The following is an 18,312-nucleotide window of genomic DNA, read 5'->3' as shown; positions in this document are numbered from 1 at the left end:
CACCCCCACTTCAGTGTGACAGTCCGTTGCATTGAAGTGTGAGTGTAGCCCATAATAGCTAGTGGAACAATTTACCTGCTGCGCAACCTGGCTATAGAATGGTTTATCCTACTCTTGATTCCCATAGTGTTGTCCTTGCTTGTGATTGGTCATTTCTCAACTGTTAAAAAACATAAACATGATGTGTACATTTTGTATTACAGTTTACGTCAAAATGTACTAGTGTAGTAAATTGTACTGACCTCTATATTTACATGGTATAAATAATGAGTGGTACGTCCTACATGCATTCAATTAATTATGGGAAATGTATTACGACAAAGTACATTAAGTCGTCCTCGCAGTGTATTGCAAGCATAACATACACTACACATCCTAGATTGCACTGCGTCCACAGCAGTCGTATATTGGTTCTCCAAGATGGCGTCGTTGGGAAGGAGGCGCGGTGTCCCAGTCAACAGGGAGAGGTCAGTTTGACTCAATCATTGCCATATCACGACTGTTTTTTGTGTACAAGGTCTGTTTTATGATACCTACACGTTCACTATTCCAACATATGGCCTTTAAAAGCAAAATGCAGCTGTCACTCCCGAATTCCTTCCTCCATAATTGCTAATGTGATGTTTTGATTAGCATGTTTGCTATCGTCGCTAACCTCAATAGCCTGTTCATCAAAGCTTCAAAGTCAAGTTCTGGATAGGTTAGCCATCCCAACTAAAATAGTGTGAAAACATGCCGTAACGTTACAAAGTAGATATACTAGCACATATCAAACATATCGGTCGTATAACACAATACTAACGTTTTTTTCATCGCCGCTTGTAATTTATGTACTAGCTACTTTTCAGAGCAGCTAGCTTCCAAACAGCGGTAGAGCTGACCAATGTAACGTTATGAACTGCCGTTATGCAAAGCTGCGTCCAATACAGCACAGCAGCAGCTCCCATGTTATACGTAGCTAATATAGATGTTACTGGAATTTTGAAAGTTGTGAATGATCAACATGCTCACTAACCCAGAGTTTTATTTACGTTAGCTAGCTAACAGTTAGCTACTTGACGGGTGCGTTCGTAAATTCGCTCTGGAGTGTCTGACTCAGCCAGGGTGAATTTACGAACGCAGCCTTATTTAGCATGCCGTGTTAATCTTGTTGGGGAGCTAGCTAGCGCTCTTGCGCGTGGCAAAATGTTTGCAAAGTGAGAGATTCGAGTTTTACACGTGAGTTATTTCCACTTGATATAGCTACATTTAGTTTTCTCCTGCATATTGTTTATATTGTCCATAGCTACGTTAACGTTCCCAGGCACAGTCCCTGGTTCGTATCCAGGCTGTATCACATCCGGCCGTGATTGAGAGTCCCATAGGGTAGGCCATCATTGTAAATAAGAGTTTGTTCTTATTAACTGACTTGCCGAGTTAAATAAAGTTATCACCATAGCTTATTACTAACAGGCTACTTGAGTGACTGACGACTAGTTAGTGAACTCTTGAGAATTCTAAACATGAGAAAATACCCTACTTTACCTTTGATTCAACAGCTCATATTTATGTCAAACATGCACAGGCAACACATGTCAAAGTTCCACAAAAGTGTCTTGTTTTTACCACAGTGAGCTGAAAAAACAGGTGTTGTGCACTAATCTGATATCAAGGTCATGGACTATAATGTAAAAAAAATGTTTTTTGTAAAAGTAGTTGTTCCCCTTATTTCTTCACAAGTGGTACTCATCTGTACATCATCATTAAAAACTGGTGCAACCACTTGCCTTAGGCCCCGAAGCTGCACAATTGCTATGAAGCTTGGAAAATAATTGGGAATTTAATATTGTGATTCTCTTCCTTTTCCATCTACTTTCTAATCCCTTCTCTCTCCCTCATTATCTCATCTCTCTCTGTACACAGGGGAGTGATGGCGGCAACGGACTGCTACATCGTTCACGAGATCTACAACGGGGAGAATGCGCAGGACCAGTTTGAGTATGAGCTGGAGCAGGCACTGGAGGCCCAGTACAAGTACATTGTGATCGAGCCCACACGCATTGGCGACGAGACGGCCCGCTGGATCGCCGTGGGCAACTGCCTGCACAAGACGGCCGTCCTGTCGGGCACCGCCTGCCTCCTGACGCCGCTCTCGCTGCCGCCTGAGTACTCGCGCTACGTGGCACTGCCCGCTGGTGCCCTCAGCGTGGCCTGCTCCGCCCTCTACGGAATCTCCTGGCAGTTCGATCCCTGCTGCAAGTACCAGGTGGAGTACGATAGCCAAAAACTCTCGCGGCTGCCCCTGCACACACTCACCTCCTCCACGCCAGTGGTTCTGGTGCGCAGGGACGACATCCACAGAAAGAGACTCCACAACACGATAGCGCTGGCCGCCCTGGCCTACTGCGCCAAGAAGATCTACGAACTCTATGTGGTATGAGCATACTCTGAAGAGGGTTAAACAAATAAAATAAAAAATAAAATGTAAAAAAATATAGCGGGAAAAGAAAGAATCCACCCAGTAGTAGGCCAAGTGGAAGCTGAGTCGAGGGTTTGCCCCTAACCCCCTCCACCCCACCTCACTTGCGCGGGCGCTTACTTTTGGGCTGTTTGATGGATCAGAGGGATATAGTTCAAACTAGAAGGAATTATTTTTCCCTTATTTTCTTTACTTGTAAGTGACATCACCAGTGCACTTATCCATATGGTACCCTTGCGCCTCTTCCCAATCCCTGTACCCCTCTCAATACACTAAGTTAGGGCACAAGGGTAGCTAAGTAAAAAGATTTAGACTGAATTGTGTTGCAGTTGAAACGGACAGGCTTAAGTATTACCAACATGTCTATTCCTTGTAGTTTTACTGTACCCCTTTCTTGCTGATCAGTATGTCACCCTTTCATTAAACATTAGGATATTTCAAACTCTCATTTCTGTATTTTGTTTTTCATTAAACAAATTTTACACCATGTCTTGAATCACAAAGGCAATAGCATTACCTTTGTTTTCAGACTTGTCTTTCTAGGTTTACTCAGTTTTTGGAACAAAGTCAAGACCTTTAAACATACTTGTTTGGCCATCCCTCAACAGTCAGTTGTTAAGGACAAAACAGATCAACACGAACATAGGACTTGCTGCGCATGGCCGATTTCCTTTTTGTTCCTTTCCCAACATTGTGTTTCTGTTTTGTCCTTTACACACATGCAGTTATGGGCAAAAATACTGTCCAGATGGAGCTCTTTGTGGGATTGTTAGACACTTAATGGGGACTTTCTGAGTGTAGGAGTGGGTTGTGTATGTAAGGGACATATACACTGAGTGTACCAAAAATTAAGAACTCCTGCTCGTTTCATGACAGACTAACCAGGTGAAAGCTATAATCCCTTATTGTTGTCACTTGTTAAATCCACTTCAATCAGTGTAGATGAAGGGGAGGCGACAGGTTAAAGGCTGTTGTTTAAGCCTTGTGACAATTGAGACATGGATTGTGAGCCATTGATTGGTGAATGGGCAAGACAGAATATTTAAGTGCCTTTGAATAGGGTATCGTAGTAGGACCCTGGCACACCTGTTTGTGTCAAGAACTGCAATGCTGGTGGGGTTTCCCATGTGTATCAAGAATGGTCCCACCACCAAGGACATCCAGCCAACTGTGGGAAGCATTGGAGTCAGCATGTATTAGGAAGGTGTTCCTAATGTTTGGAGTACACAGTGTTTATGGAGTCCCAAATGTTGCAAGTAGTCTTCTTGTGGTGTTTTTTAATCTTAAAAATCAGGTTGTTTGCTATGTAAAATAGAACATGACAACCTTGTGTACACACAACTTAGCCAGGTTACAAGAAAATTATCATTCATAGTTTTATATTTTAAATAAATTAAAAATCGCACTAAAGAGAGCAACATTAAATTTAGTGTGTCTAACCATTATGGTTTACCTGTATTTTATTTTGACTATTATTTGAAATTGTAAGGCTTTGCAGCTTGATGGGGGCCTGATTAGCCAAATACCTGTTTGGCAATCATCAATACAGGGCAACTTACCCTGTTTGCCTGTGTTTTCTTTCACATTGCTGCTTTGCAATATATTATACAAAATGAACAATGAACAACCTGGAAAGTCTTTCTTGGGACTGCAGTTAAAATACTTAGAACATGTACAATGTTTCTTTCTAGTAATTGTGCTAGCTTATTACCTCCAGCTCTAACTTTGGATCATCTTGATATGCATTTGAGAGTCATCAGTTGAGAATGGTGTGATACCAGAGAAAAGTCCCAAGTCGGTGGACAATCTCTCTCTCTCCAGCAGGTGGCGTATTGTCGTTTTGCACACCAAGCAAGGAGTTTTTATATGGAGGGCAATGAGTGTCGAATTTGGTCAACAAAAAATGAATGGCTTATTTCCTACGTGACGTTTATTTGATGAAATATAAGTTTCGTAATGCTTAAATTGTTACGAGTGTACTGATATAAGTAGGACACGTGACTTCCCGGCAATTCCGATATAAAGTGTTTTTTCTCAAGAGTTGTCTACGCATATTCATGACATGAGGCTATAGCATACAGGCAGTTGACGTCAACAACCCTAATCGAATATTCAAAACAAGATTACAATAATGAGATGTATCCACCAATCCAAAGAAAGGATAGAAGGTTGCTAGACAGCCCGCTGTGTTTTTTTTTAGCTGTTCTGCATCGTGGACAACGACTACCATTGTTAAGGCGGAGAGACACGTAATCTTGTCAGTATATCCATAATCTTTGGTGACGCGTGGCAGTGACAGATACATATGTGTTGAGTTGAAACTATTGTAAACTAAAGAAATATAACCTGTTTCCACTGGTTAAAAACGGAATACCCCGGGTTAGCAATAATGCGCACTGATTGACAGCCTACACGTGATTGGCAGAAATACTTCCAACGTCACATACAACTGATTGGCTGGAATTAAACTTTCCTAGCTGCTTCCGGGTTACTTTCTATTGTCGGTGTTCAGATTTGAACAAAGATTACTATCAAATATTATCATCAAACCTTTATGTTGACGACGATTCAAACGGACAGGTGTCAGGTGTGTAAAGTTTTCGGCATAGCTACATAAGATATTTGCGGCACTTTGGTTAGTCATGTTGAGTTTATTAGCCATCTGTCAGTAGCTGCAGGCTCATATTTTAGAAAGAAGACTTGGTTGTGGAATATTTAAAATTATTTAGCAACTAATGTGTTAACTAGTGACTGATTCTTCTGTATTTAATGTGAGGGTTCTGCCTTGTAGCAAAGTAAACTAGCTAGAGGACCAAACTGTGTGTCATTGTATACGGTCGGAACATAACAGCAGCTGTTATTGTTGTGTGCTTCTTTTTATTTAGCCAGCAGATCCGCTTACTTATAGCTGCATTTGTGTCGATCCGCGCTCTAAAGCATGTGTGTGTAACGCATGCTGGAACGAATCTTGGACCTGCGTGAGTAGGGGGTGCAAGGTCCCCAATTTACAATTGGCTCATTCATCCCCGATAACTATTCCACGGGTCGTTGCTGTAAATGAGAATGTATTCTCAGTCAATTTACCTGGTAAAATGAAGAAAAAAAGATAAAGATTATACCAGGTATTGTGAGTCACGTGGAACTTTTTTTGCCCGTGTAAACAAGCTTGCTCCCTAACATGATGATATAGTGTGTGTTTTTACTAATCACACCCAGAAACTTTTTTAGGTGTTGTGAAAGCAAAACGTTTTGTGTAGAATTCAAACAAATACTCCAGGAAACCGAACCAGGGTAAAACATGTAATATGTGAAAACGCCCTAAGACATAGCGGAGCCGGCGGAAAACGAACCTCAACCCTGGGATGAGAAATGCATTGTACTCCGAATCAGTGGAGGCTCCTCACAGGAGGAAGGGGAGGACCATCCTCCTCAGTGAATTTCATAAAAATAGTGAAACAATAAAGTTATCCTCTTCAGATAAAACTATAATAAATATATTTAACCAAATAATTGATTAAAACGCACTGTTTCCAATTAAGTTCTACAGTAGCCTCAACAGCACTCTAGTGTAGCACCATGGTGTAGCCGGAGGACAGCTCGTTTCTGTCCTCCTCTGGGTACATTGACTTAAATGCAAAACCTAGGAGGGTAATGGTTCTTACCCCCTTCCATGGACAGACACATGAATTAAAACAACTTCTGGAGGACTTCCTCCAAACTATCAGAGCTCTTGCAGCATAACTGGCATGTTGTCCACCCAATCAAAGGATAAGATAATTAATCTAGTATTGAACGCATAAGCTACAGCTAGCTAGCACTACAGTGCATACAATGTGGTGAGTAGTTGACTCAAAGAGAGCGAAAGACAATAGTTGAACAGTTTTGAACAAATTAATTTCTTAAAAATGAAGAAGCAATAGAGAGAACTAGCTATTTGTTGTATTTTTTGCACTTTCACTTGTGCAGCTAACTCAAACAGAGAGGGATGCTATGTTAGCTAGCTGGCTATGGCTATCCAACACTGGAACTCTTCAATGTCAAGGTAATCTTTTGGTTTTATTAATTTATTGCCACAGGGGGCCCACCGGCGTAACTGCAACTGCTTGCTAACTGTACACTGTATTGCATGATTGTAGCGGGTTTACTAACGCGTTAGTTCTAGTAACTATGTTGACTATGACGTTTGCTAATATGGGGACAACGATGTAGGCTGTGTGTAGTGCTTATGAAGGTTTGGCTTGGAAATTATTATTTTTTTGCCTGGTCACAGACAGCTGATGTGTTGTGCACTGAAGTCCACAGGCGAAGGGAAAAGGTGTTATGAGAGCGCGTAGATGTGATCATGCTGTTTGCATGTGGCTGCTATGAAAGTGAACTGTGTTAGCATGTGATCGGGGGTATTCATTCTGACGATTCTGTTGTTGAAATGTTTCTTAAACAGGGATAAACATACCTGAATTTGTCCAATAAACTTTTGTTTGCAACTGTTGGGACTAATGATTACACCCTAGATCAAGCTAGATGCAGGCAAGAGTGTGCAAGGCGGAATTGAATGTGTCACTGTCTGTCACCTTGATTACTTAAATTTCTCTCGACCTGTGAACCTACGTTATAAACTTTCATTCATAGGCTAGGTTGTAGCAACCTCATGATGGGTATAGGGAAAATGTTACAATCATTTAGTAGCCTAAACCTATCGATGTTACATTGAGCTCAGGGAATGGAATATGAATGACAGTCATCCAATGTGCTGTAATAGATATAAGGCCATGCTTGTTAAAAAAAAAAAAGTGTTCTCCCTCAAATAACCAAATTCAACCTAGCAAATTTCAGATTTATATGAAATTGTTTGACTACAGAAGTAGCAAAACTGTACTTCAAATCTATGATACTCCCCCACTCTTAACATACTGCTTTGACTAGTTGGGCCCAAGCTTGCTGTACAACATTAAAACACATTCAGTCTGTCTGCAAACAGGCTCTCAAAGTCTTGATAGGAAGCCCAATAGCCATCATCACTGTTACATCCTCAGAAAGCAGGAGCTCCTGAGTTGGAAAAATCTTGTGCAATACACCGACGCATGTCTTGTATTCAAGATCCTAAATGGCCTGGCTCCCCCTCCACTCAGTACTTTTGTTAAACAGAGAACCCAAGCATGGCAGCAGATCCACAAGGTCTGCCGTGAGAGGTGACTGTATAGTTCCCTTAAGGAAAAGCACTTTAGTCAATCTGCTTTCTCTGTGAGAGCTTCTCATGTTTGGAATACCCTGCCATCAGACACACAACTGCACCACCTATCACACATTCACAAACAACATGAAGACATGGCTAAAGGACAATCAGACTTTTGAACATAATCGCTAGTTGTGTATTGCTACTTTCCATGTTGTCTGTAGCTTGTTAGGTGTGGAAACACTTTGCTTTTATGGATTTTGTCTTGTTGCTTTTTGTGCTACGTTGCTTGGTGTGCATGCAACGTCTTGCCTGTCCTATGTTGCTCTGCTTGTGCTCACTGCTCATTAATTGTTTATTGTTTTTAATAACCTACCCAGGGACTGCGGTTGAAAATTTACCGTTTTTTACCGAAATGTTGATTAATGTGCGCACTCTGTAAAAATAAACTCAAACTCATCTTAAACTGCACCGACTGCCACTGCTCCAAATTGTCCCATTAGCCCATCTGAATAGAATAGACCCCCTTTTTACTGTGACACAATTTACAGAAAATGGCGTCCCCAATATGAAAAAACTATTGGACTTAAGCTGATTGGCCCCTCTTTAAGGGCTGCAGATGAGCAATGATGCTACTTGGGGTGTAAACTCTGTGTATTTGGAAATCAATCAAATTGTATTGTGCCAAATACAAAAGGTGTAGACTTTACAGTGAAATGCTTATTTACAAGCTCATTCCTAACAGTGCACAGTTAAAAAGTAGGACAAATATTTTCTAAATAAAAACACAATAAAAACCATAACGAGTACCGGTACCGAGTCAATGTGCAGGAGCACGGGGTATTTGAGGTATGTACATGTGGGTAGGGGTAAAAGTGACAAGGCAATCAGGATAATAAAGAGGGTAGCAGCAGCGTATGTGTGTGGTGTCAATATGCATGCGTGTGTGTTGGAGTGACAGTGTAGTGTATGTGAGGGTAGAATCTAGTGGGTGTGAAGAGCCAGTGCAAGGAAGTCAGTCCAAAACAATTAAGATACATAAATAATAAAGGGGGTCAGTGTAAATTGTCCGGGTAGCCATTTGATTAACTGTTCAGCAGTCTTATGGCTTGGGGGTAGAAGCTGTTCAGGTGCCTTTTGGTCACAGTTTTGGTGCTCCGGCACCGCTTGCCGTGCAGTAGCAGAGAGAAAAGTCTATAACTTGGGTGGCTGGAGTCTAACAATTTTCAGGGCCTTCCTGACACCGCCTGGTATAGAGGCCATGGATGGCAGGGCGTTTGGCCCCAGTGATGTACTGGGCCGTACGCACTACCCTCTGTAGCACCTTGCGTATGGATGCCGAGCAGTTGCCATACCAGGCGGTGATGGAGGCTGTCAAGATGCTCTCAATAGTGCAGCTGTATAACATTTAAATTATCTGAGGGTCAATGCCAAATCTTTTCAGCCTGCTGAGGGGAAGAGGCATTATTGTTCCCTCTTCACGACTGTGTTGGTGTGTATGGACCATGATAGGTCCTGAGTGATGTGGACGTCAAGGAACTTGACGATCTCGACCCCCCCCCCCTCCCCCCCCCGTCAATGTGAATGGGGGTGTGTTCAGCCCTCCATTTCCTGTAGTCCTCAATAATCTCCTTTGTCTTGCCCACGTTGAGGTTGTTGTCCTGGCACCACAATGCCAAGTCTCTGACCTCCCCCTATAGGCTGTCTCATCGTCGTTGGTGATCAGACCTACCACCGTCGTGTCGCAAACTCATGGGTTAACAGGGAGTGCAGGAGGGAACTGAGCATGCACCCAAGTGGCATGCACCCAGTGCGTTACTGATATTTCTTGTTTAGAGTTTTTGCTTGTAAGCAGGAATCAGTAGGAAAGAGTTATGGTCTGATTTGCCAAATGGAGAGCTTTGTATGGAGTCTGTGTGTGTAGTAAAGGCGATCTAGAGGTTTTTATCCCTCTAGTTGCACAGGTGACATGCTGGTAAAAATGAGGTAAAACGGATTTCAATTTTCCTGAATTAAAATTACCGGCCACTAGGAGAACCACCCCTGGATGAGCATTCTCTTGTTTGCTTATGGCCCTATACAGCTTGTTGAGTGTGGTCTTAGTGCCAGCATTGGTTTGCAATGGTAAATACACAATGAAAAATATAGATCAAAAACTCTTAGTAAATAGAAGTGCTCCTGAGTACAATGGGACCCCCCCCACACACACACACACACAATATGAAAAATGTGCTGAACATCATGCAATACCAATGGGCTAATTAACAAGTGTTTTCTAAATTTGATTATCATATTATTATTGTTATTACTATTAATAGAAGTATTGTAAAAAAATAACATTTACTGTTACCATAACTATCTAGTAATCATTACTTTTAATGCTGTTAAACGTCAATGCAATATTATTATTTGCGCTATAAAGGCGATTAACTTAATTCCTTTTTTCATATTGTTAAACAAAATTCTAAGTCCGCTTACATTTCCTCATAAAATGTTACGAATTTCGACCATTTGTATAATTCTTTACCACCTTCATTGTGGGACTTTTATTTTGAAGGGAAATCTAAGGTCACAGCCTTATCACAGCGTTTCATAATGTACTATTATTGGCCTTATTCTGTTTTTGTTGTATTTTTTACTGAAGCGTACTAAGACAAAAGAAACATGACACAGTGTGTACATAACACATTAGTGCAGGACATTTAGAAATGGATTAAAATGCTGGAATTAAACAATGCAAAAAAATGCGTTCATTAAGGAAATAGACGCCTGGCTCAAATAGAAGTCGGTCTCTAATTAGCGCCTGTTGTGTTCAGTGATTTAAGCAAATAAACGCTTGCGCTATTAAAGAAAAGTTTTACAGTATTTTAATTTGGTGGGCAATGATTTCTGCTGATCCTCACAGGTTGGCAGCCTCTAAAATGATGCTATTTTCTACACAGTTCACTACTTCTGACCAGATTCCGATCAAAAGTAGTGCACTATATAGAAAATAGGGTGCCATTTGGGAAGCAGCTTGGAAATCCTGAAGAGAAGTGGTTGTGTGTTGTCCAGGCAGGGTAAACTGATTTGGACCGGACCACCCGACCCTATCATCCCAGCCATGGAGCGTGTAATGGGCGGAGTGGTGCCGCTGGTCCTGGGTGGGCTGGGGTTGGTGCTGCTCTACCGGCTGCTCCAGAGGCTCCAACAGGGGGCTACCATCCAGGACACTGTAGTGGTCATCACTGGAGCCAGCTCTGGCCTGGGGAGAGGTGAGTGTTATTTTGGATTAGAAAATGTAATGTCCTCAATGAGGCAATTTCGCAGCATACACAATGTAGGCTACATGGACAGAATCACAAAAATAAAATAAAAAAAACATTCTCAAAGGTTCTAGGTACTAGTTCAAAGTGAACTATACCTTTTAAATTAGTGTGTGTGTGTTGTGTTGCAGAGTGTGCTCGGGTGTTCCATGCTGCCAAAGCAAGGCTGGTTCTGTGTGGCCGGGACGGAGCCAGGCTACAGGACGTAGTTCAGGAGCTCATAGCCACTGCAGCAGACAGCCAGCAGCAGGTATGGAGACACATACTTACTCACTTCGCATCTCCTCTTCCTCCACTGGGCTGACATGAAAACATAAGATAAGGGAGTTGGATACTAGAAATTTGCCTTCACCAGTTCAGCTTTTTTACATCATGTCAGATGAAGGAAAGGAGACAGGGGAGAGAGGAACATTTGACTATTGAGACACCCCTTGAATTCTTATGACATGTCTGTGATGTCATCACCGGCAGACGTACACCCCCTGTATGGTGATCTTTGACCTGTCCGACACAGCGGAGGTGGTTGCCATGGCCGCAAAGGAGATCCTGAGTTGCTACGGCCACGTGGACGTCCTCATCAACAACGCCGGCATCAGTCACCGCGGCAACATCCTGGAGACGCACATCTCCGTACAGAGGGACGTCATGGACACCAACTACTTTGGGCCCATAGCTCTAACTCAAGGTAAAGGTTATGATCACCCGATTTCCAAATGTACTCTCTCTGTGGTCAAATGACAAATGCCATTCATGTCTTGAGCTCATGTAGTCTCTTGATTTCTCTCCACTCTCAACTTTTTTTGTTTTCTCCATCCCTCTCTCCAACTGTAGCCCTTCTGCCCTCCATGGTTCGCCGGCACAGTGGACACGTAGTGGTCATCAGTAGTGTCCAGGGGAAGATTGCTATCCCCTACAGATCAGCTTGTGAGTAATGTAGAGATAGTGATGCCAACCCTATAACTGAGGTTAAATAATTATCCATGAAATCACATTTTGACATTTTGATCTTTTGGAAAATGTGTAACATAACAAATCTACAAACATTTCCAAAGGAAGGTGAAACTGGTATTATTTCCACCTGCAAATAGCTCTGTCAGTGATATCTGTACTAGTAAAGGAATAAAAACAATGTGTTTTGAGCAGATGCTGCCTCCAAACACGCCACCCAGGCCTACTTTGACTGTCTGAGGGCTGAGATGGAGCGCTACAATATCCAGGTGACAGTGGTCAGCCCTGGCTACATCAGAACCAACCTGTCTCTTAACGCTGTCACGTGTGATGGCTCCAAATATGGAGGTAATGGAGAGGAATTAACTGGCCACTCTTTCTCTGCCCTTCCCCTCCCCCTCTGTAATTACATTAGTCATCTATTTATTTCTCTCCTTTCTACTCTGGTGAAGTCCTGGATGAGACAACAGCTTTAGGGCGGGAACCGAAAGATGTGGCCCAAGTGGTCCTGAAGGCTGTCCATCACAGGAGTAAAGAGGTCCTTTTGGCTGGGCCCCTGCCCACTCTGGCCATCTACATTCGCACCCTGTGGCCAGCCCTCTTCTTCAAAGTCATGGCCTCTCGGGCCCGCAAGGAGCAGAAATCCAAAGATGAGTGAGAAGTTGTAGAGGATGTGGCAAAACTATGGGAATGGATAAATTGATTAATGCACACTAACTTGCAAATTAAAAAGTTGTTTTGTTTTAAAGCCACAGTGTGATGTGTAGTGTTTCATTAGATGAAATAACTGAAAATCTTACAAACTGCTTCAACTTCAAGGTTAACATCTTGCGAAGTGTTCAGGGTAGATCACATTAACAATTATGATATTGATGTGTAATAACATTTCATAGCGACCTGAACATTGAGTACATTTCATTTGTTGAAATGATTAGCTTTGGAGTTTGTTCATGATAATTTGTGAATTAAACAAAAATACAGATGATCAATTTGATGTCGTTGTGTGCCCCTGAGCTATACCACCATTACTGGCTTAGCTCATAGACCTGTTAGAAAACTCAGTTGCTCTGTCATCTGAGTTCTTCATTAGTGAATACTGTATTATGTGATGGTTATTGTTTTTGAACAAATATGTTGATGGTGCAGATATAGTATAGACATTCAGGGATTGTTTCTAATAACCTTATTTCTCTCAAATAATATTTATTTGTGGCCTCAGGTATACAAACACATTACAATTATAAACAGGACAGGGTGAAAACATGTACAGAAGCCTAATACAATATACTACGTGGTAACACATGCTGACTGAGAATTTCAATTTACATTAATACAGAACAATTTGAGTGAACATTGATCAAAAGCATCTTCAAAAAAATCCAACAAGAAATGTAAACATTTCTGGAGCATATGACGAGTGTCAGTCCAGCGATTTTCTCAGAATGTTCTTGTAATGTAACGTTTCTAGAAGTTCTATTTTACATTAAAGCTGCAATATGTCACTTTTTGGGGCGACCTGAAAAGCATCCTCCATTCGCTAATTAAGTGCATAGATGACATGTCTTTTTTTTCACTGCCCCGAGACAGGTGCATGATAATGGGCCATTCTAAATCAAAACTAATTTCACAAATTATTTATTATATGCAAAGACAATATTAAATGATGGGTGAGAATATCACTTGTGAATGATGCCCAGCGTGTGCAGTAACGCAAGAAGCAGCACATGCCTTTTTTGCGGCTTTTTGAAATCATAGTTGCACACCTCACGCAAGAAACAGCACATGCCTTTTTTGCGGCTTTTTGAAATCATAGTTGCACACCTCACGCAAGAAACAGCACATGCCTTTTTTGCGACTTTTTGAAATCATAGTTGCACACGTAGGCCCATAGGCCTATATGTTCTGATAAGGTTTGGATCACAACTAAAAAGTGTCCAAATAACTTAAATTAAGCCTCTTTACAATCGATGTAGAGCTTAACTGGCATACATAGGCAGCACGTGAGTTTCAAGTTTGGGGAAGAAAGAAAAAATATGCACCTTTATGCATGTCATGCTTTATTATAGTCACATTTGCGGTCACTTTTGAGAACAGCTAATTGATTGCATTTTGGAACATTCGCTCTTATAGCGCATTGCTGTGCTTATGTGAAGAAATAGCCTAATAGTTTATCAACATTTTAAGCCAAACGTTCTGATAGGTTGCATCAGCCTAATTGCTTTTAGGTTTGATAGGAGTGGTATTAATTTGGGATCTATCACATGTTCTTGCACAGAATAGGTCAACCTTTGTACTATGGGCGATAGTAGATTGACATAGGCTAGTGCTTTTGCTGTTTGTTAGGCCTACTCATCTTATGTGGACCGTTCTAACATCTTCAAAACACTCCTCGGAATTCGATGAAGGACGCACGCTGTTGCATCCCCAATGTGTCTGTATTCACTTGTAGCCTACTTCAGAGTTGAGATGGCTGTGAGAAGGACCCGATCACATGAAGGGCATTGGCTAATAAGAATTGAGATATCTGAGAGAGCCATGTGAGTGAGAGGTGCTTCGGAGCAAGGCTGCTGGGAGAAGGGAATTCTTATTATTATACAGTGCCTTGCGAAAGTATTCGGCCCCCTTGAACTTTGCGACCTTTTGCCACATTTCAGGCTTCAAACATAAAGATATAAAACTGCATTTTTTTGTGAAGAATCAACAACAAGTGGGACACAATCATGAAGTGGAACGACATTTATTGGATATTTCAAACTTTTTTTAACAAATCAAAAACTGAAAAATTGGGCGTGCAAAATTATTCAGCCCCTTTACTTTCAGTGCAGCAAACTCTCTCCAGAAGTTCAGTGAGGATCTCTGAATGATCCAATGTTGACCTAAATGACTAATGATGATAAATACAATCCACCTGTGTGTAATCAAGTCTCCGTATAAATGCACCTGCACTGTGATAGTCTCAGAGGTCCGTTAAAAGCGCAGAGAGCATCATGAAGAACAAGGAACACACCAGGCAGGTCCGAGATACTGTTGTGAAGAAGTTTAAAGCCGGATTTGGATACAAAAAGATTTCCCAAGCTTTAAACATCCCAAGGAGCACTGTGCAAGCGATAATATTGAAATGGAAGGAGTATCAGACCACTGCAAATCTACCACGACCTGGCCGTCCCTCTAAACTTTCAGCTCATACAAGGAGAAGACTGATCAGAGATGCAGCCAAGAGGCCCATGATCACTCTGGATGAACTGCAGAGATCTACAGCTGAGGTGGGAGACTCTGTCCATAGGACAACAATCAGTCGTATATTGCACAAATCTGGCCTTTTATGGAAGAGTGGCAAGAAGAAAGCCATTTCTTAAAGATATCCATAAAAAGTGTCGTTTAAAGTTTGCCACAAGCCACCTGGGAGTCACACCAAACATGTGGAAGAAGGTGCTCTGGTCAGATGAAACCAAAATTGAACTTTTTGGCAACAATGCAAAACGTTATGTTTGGCGTAAAAGCAACACAGCTGAACACACCATCCCCACTGTCAAACATGGTGGTGGCAGCATCATGGTTTGGGCCTGCTTTTCTTCAGCAGGGACAGGGAAGATGGTTAAAATTGATGGGAAGATGGATGGAGCCAAATACAGGACCATTCTGGAAGAAAACCTGATGGAGTCTGCAAAAGACCTGAGACTGGGACGGAGATTTGTCTTCCAACAAGACAATGATCCAAAACATAAAGCAAAATCTACAATGGAATGGTTCAAAAATAAACATATCCAGGTGTTAGAATGGCCAAGTCAAAGTCCAGACCTGAATCCAATCGAGAATCCGTGGAAAGAACTGAAAACTGCTGTTCACAAATGCTCTCCATCCAACCTCACTGAGCTCGAGCTGTTTTGCAAGGTCGAATGGGAAAAAATGTCACTCTCGATGTGCAAAACTGATAGACATACCCCAAGCGACTTACAGCTGTACTCGCAGCAAAAGGTGGCGCTACAAAGTATGAAATATAAAAGTTTGAAATATCCAATAAATGTCGTTCCACTTCATGATTGTGTCCCACTTGTTGTTGATTCTTCACAAAAAAATACAGTTTTATATCTTTATGTTTGAAGCCTGAAATGTGGCAAAAGGTCGCAAAGTTCAAGGGGGCCGAATACTTTCGCAAGGCACTGTATATGGCAGACCAATCCAAACTCTTTTTTTAGGCATGTCCAGCCCACTCGTTGTCTTAGCCAATCATGGCTAGCGGGAAGGTTGCTGTCCTTTTCTCTGGCTAAACCAACTAGGCACATAATTTAACGATTTTATTCGTATTTACAGATGACATACACATTTGATATTAAGGCACATGAAAGTTCACATGTTCGAGAAGGCATTTCTGCCAAAAAGAAAACTCTTTTTTTTTTTAAATCGAAATGAGTTAACGTTCAAATGGCTCTCCTGTGAAGTCATGACTTGCAACATATGCCTAGATTTTTCCTGAATTGGGTCACATTTTGTTACTTCACAGCCTTATTTTAAAATGGATTACATAAAAAATAATCCTCAGCAATCTACACACAATACGCCATAATGACAAAGCGAAAACCGGCTTTTACTTTTTACGTTTTGCTTGTTTGATTGCCTTGTGGGGGGAATAGCTGCACGGTTTGTAATCTATGTTTCCAGTCACCTTGCCATGATTAAAAGCGGTGGTTCGCACTTTCAGTTTTTTTACAGTTTTGTGCGAATGCTGCCATCAATCCACGGTTTCTGGTTAGGAAAGGTTTTAATAGTCACAGGTACGACATCTCTGATACACTTGCTAATGAACTCGCTAACCGGGTCAGCGTATACATCAATGTTATTGTCTGAGGCTATCCGGAACATATCCCAGTCTACGTGATCGAATCAATCTTGAAGCGTGGAATCCGATTGGTCAGATCAGCATTGGATAGACCTGAGCACGAGCGTTTCCTGTTTTACTTTCTTTCTCTAGGCTGGGAGCAACAAAATTAAGTCATGGTCATACTTGCCAAAGGCATGGCGGGAGAGGGCTTTGTATGCATCGCGGAAGTTAGAGTAGCAATGATCCAGAATGCTACCAGCTCATGTCGCGCATTCGATATGCTGATAGAATTTAGGAAGTCTTGTTCTCAGGTTTAGCTTTGTTAAAATTCCCAGCTTCAATACATGCAGTCTCTGGCCTGTTGGCTCCGGCCTGTTGGTAACCAGTTTATAATAGCAATAAGGCTCCTCAGGGGTTTGTGATATGGCCAATATACCACAGCTAAGGGCTGTGTCCAGGCACTCTGCGCACCTCCTCTGGCCTTATTGCTTAATAAGACGTCAAAAGGACGTTGTGTGCCTGTTGGGAGACAACCACTGATAAATATCCAACCAATTGTGCTCAGCCTCAGAGCTTGTGCACAACCTTAGCTGTTTGCATTTCGAAACACCCCTAAATAACCATATATGGTATATATTATCCCTTTAACCTGTGGGGAATATATAACGCCGTACCATAAAATACAACGGATCAACCAAAAAAAGCTATGAAAAAAAATACTTTCCCGAAACTGAAATAGGTGCTAGTGTCAGAGATTGAGTACAACCAAAACATGTTTTTTGGCTCTCTCTGTTTTGGCTTGCCCAGTAAAAATAAAAAATAAACATAGCTACAAAGAGAGGACCATTAGGACAATTCAAATTGCTTTAGCAATGGAAAATATACTACAGATGAGTAGGCAACACTGACCAATAAGCCATTCATCCTCAACAGCTCTGGCCTGTATAGGCCAACGTTGCTGTTCTGCAGAGTGAACAAGTTGTGCATTCCACCAGGCCACCTTGAAACCACATTCAGCAGCGTATTTTACGGATCACAAACTACAGTATCACCTGCACATAAGGAGTGAAGCCTTTTCTGTTCACATAGTTGAAATCGTTTTGGGATGGTTATGGCAATGTGGTTGGTGCTGTCTATTGCTCCGTTCGTATTTGGGAACCAATTGATGGCATCATGGCAAAGGAAAAACCCCTCAAGTTCAACCTGTTGCGTGATGGTGTATGGAAATTGTGTTACTGTTCATTTTGCTGATGATTGCATCCAAAATATTGTCTTATCAAGTGCTGTGAGATGCAGATTGGCAAGCTCCTGCTGAAAAGTGTCCATTGACAAAAACCTGAGAGTGGATAGCACTAAGACGTGCACTGTAATGGCATGCATTTGCCTTTTTAAACTAGGTCTTAAATCCTCACAAAAATACTATATGATTGGTTTTGGGAAACGTTATATGATGAGCCAATCTGTACTTTCTGCAGACAAAGTCCCACCTTTCTCTAAAATCTCACTCTGTATAATGCAGCACATGCCAAATCTTCCAACAGAGTAAGATCAGCCATCACTCATTAAAATTCCCATTATCTCAGGCTTTTATAGTATTTCAACAATGGTT

The 18,312-nt window shown here is 41.7% G+C and overlaps 2 protein-coding genes across 5 annotated transcripts; both read left to right on the top strand.

Annotated features, from left to right (window-relative positions):
* Window positions 1-266: 266 nt before the first annotated feature.
* Window positions 267-2,906, top strand: tmem11 (transmembrane protein 11). Of its 3 annotated transcripts, none has more exons than XM_021624352.3 (2): window positions 267-517; window positions 1,903-2,906. In XM_021624352.3, exons 1-2 carry the CDS (start codon window positions 267-269, stop codon window positions 2,417-2,419), a joined length of 768 nt encoding a protein of 255 aa, XP_021480027.2. In that variant the 3' UTR covers window positions 2,420-2,906. The 3 variants fall into 3 exon arrangements, with proteins under 3 accessions (XP_021480027.2, XP_021480028.1, XP_036793823.1); XM_021624353.3 differs by having other exon boundaries at window positions 277-467; XM_036937928.2 differs by lacking the exon at window positions 267-517 and adding an exon at window positions 870-1,218.
* A 1,542-nt stretch (window positions 2,907-4,448) lies between these two features.
* dhrs7b (dehydrogenase/reductase 7B) lies at window positions 4,449-12,632 on the top strand. Of its 2 annotated transcripts, none has more exons than XM_021624350.3 (7): window positions 4,449-4,715; window positions 10,686-10,885; window positions 11,068-11,186; window positions 11,408-11,621; window positions 11,768-11,860; window positions 12,080-12,232; window positions 12,337-12,632. In XM_021624350.3, exons 2-7 carry the CDS (start codon window positions 10,735-10,737, stop codon window positions 12,540-12,542), a joined length of 936 nt encoding a protein of 311 aa, XP_021480025.1. In that variant the 5' UTR covers window positions 4,449-4,715; window positions 10,686-10,734; the 3' UTR covers window positions 12,543-12,632. The 2 variants fall into 2 exon arrangements, with proteins under 2 accessions (XP_021480025.1, XP_021480024.1); XM_021624349.3 differs by having other exon boundaries at window positions 4,592-5,045.
* The last annotated feature ends 5,680 nt before the right edge of the window (window positions 12,633-18,312 follow it).

The sequence above is a fragment of the Oncorhynchus mykiss genome, chromosome 12 (assembly GCF_057628025.1).
Source record: "Oncorhynchus mykiss isolate SJ-2025 chromosome 12, ASM5762802v1, whole genome shotgun sequence".
NCBI lineage: Eukaryota > Metazoa > Chordata > Actinopteri > Salmoniformes > Salmonidae > Oncorhynchus > Oncorhynchus mykiss.
The sequence above is the reverse complement of the archived record's forward strand: the minus strand, read 5'-3'. Positions and strand labels throughout refer to the sequence as shown.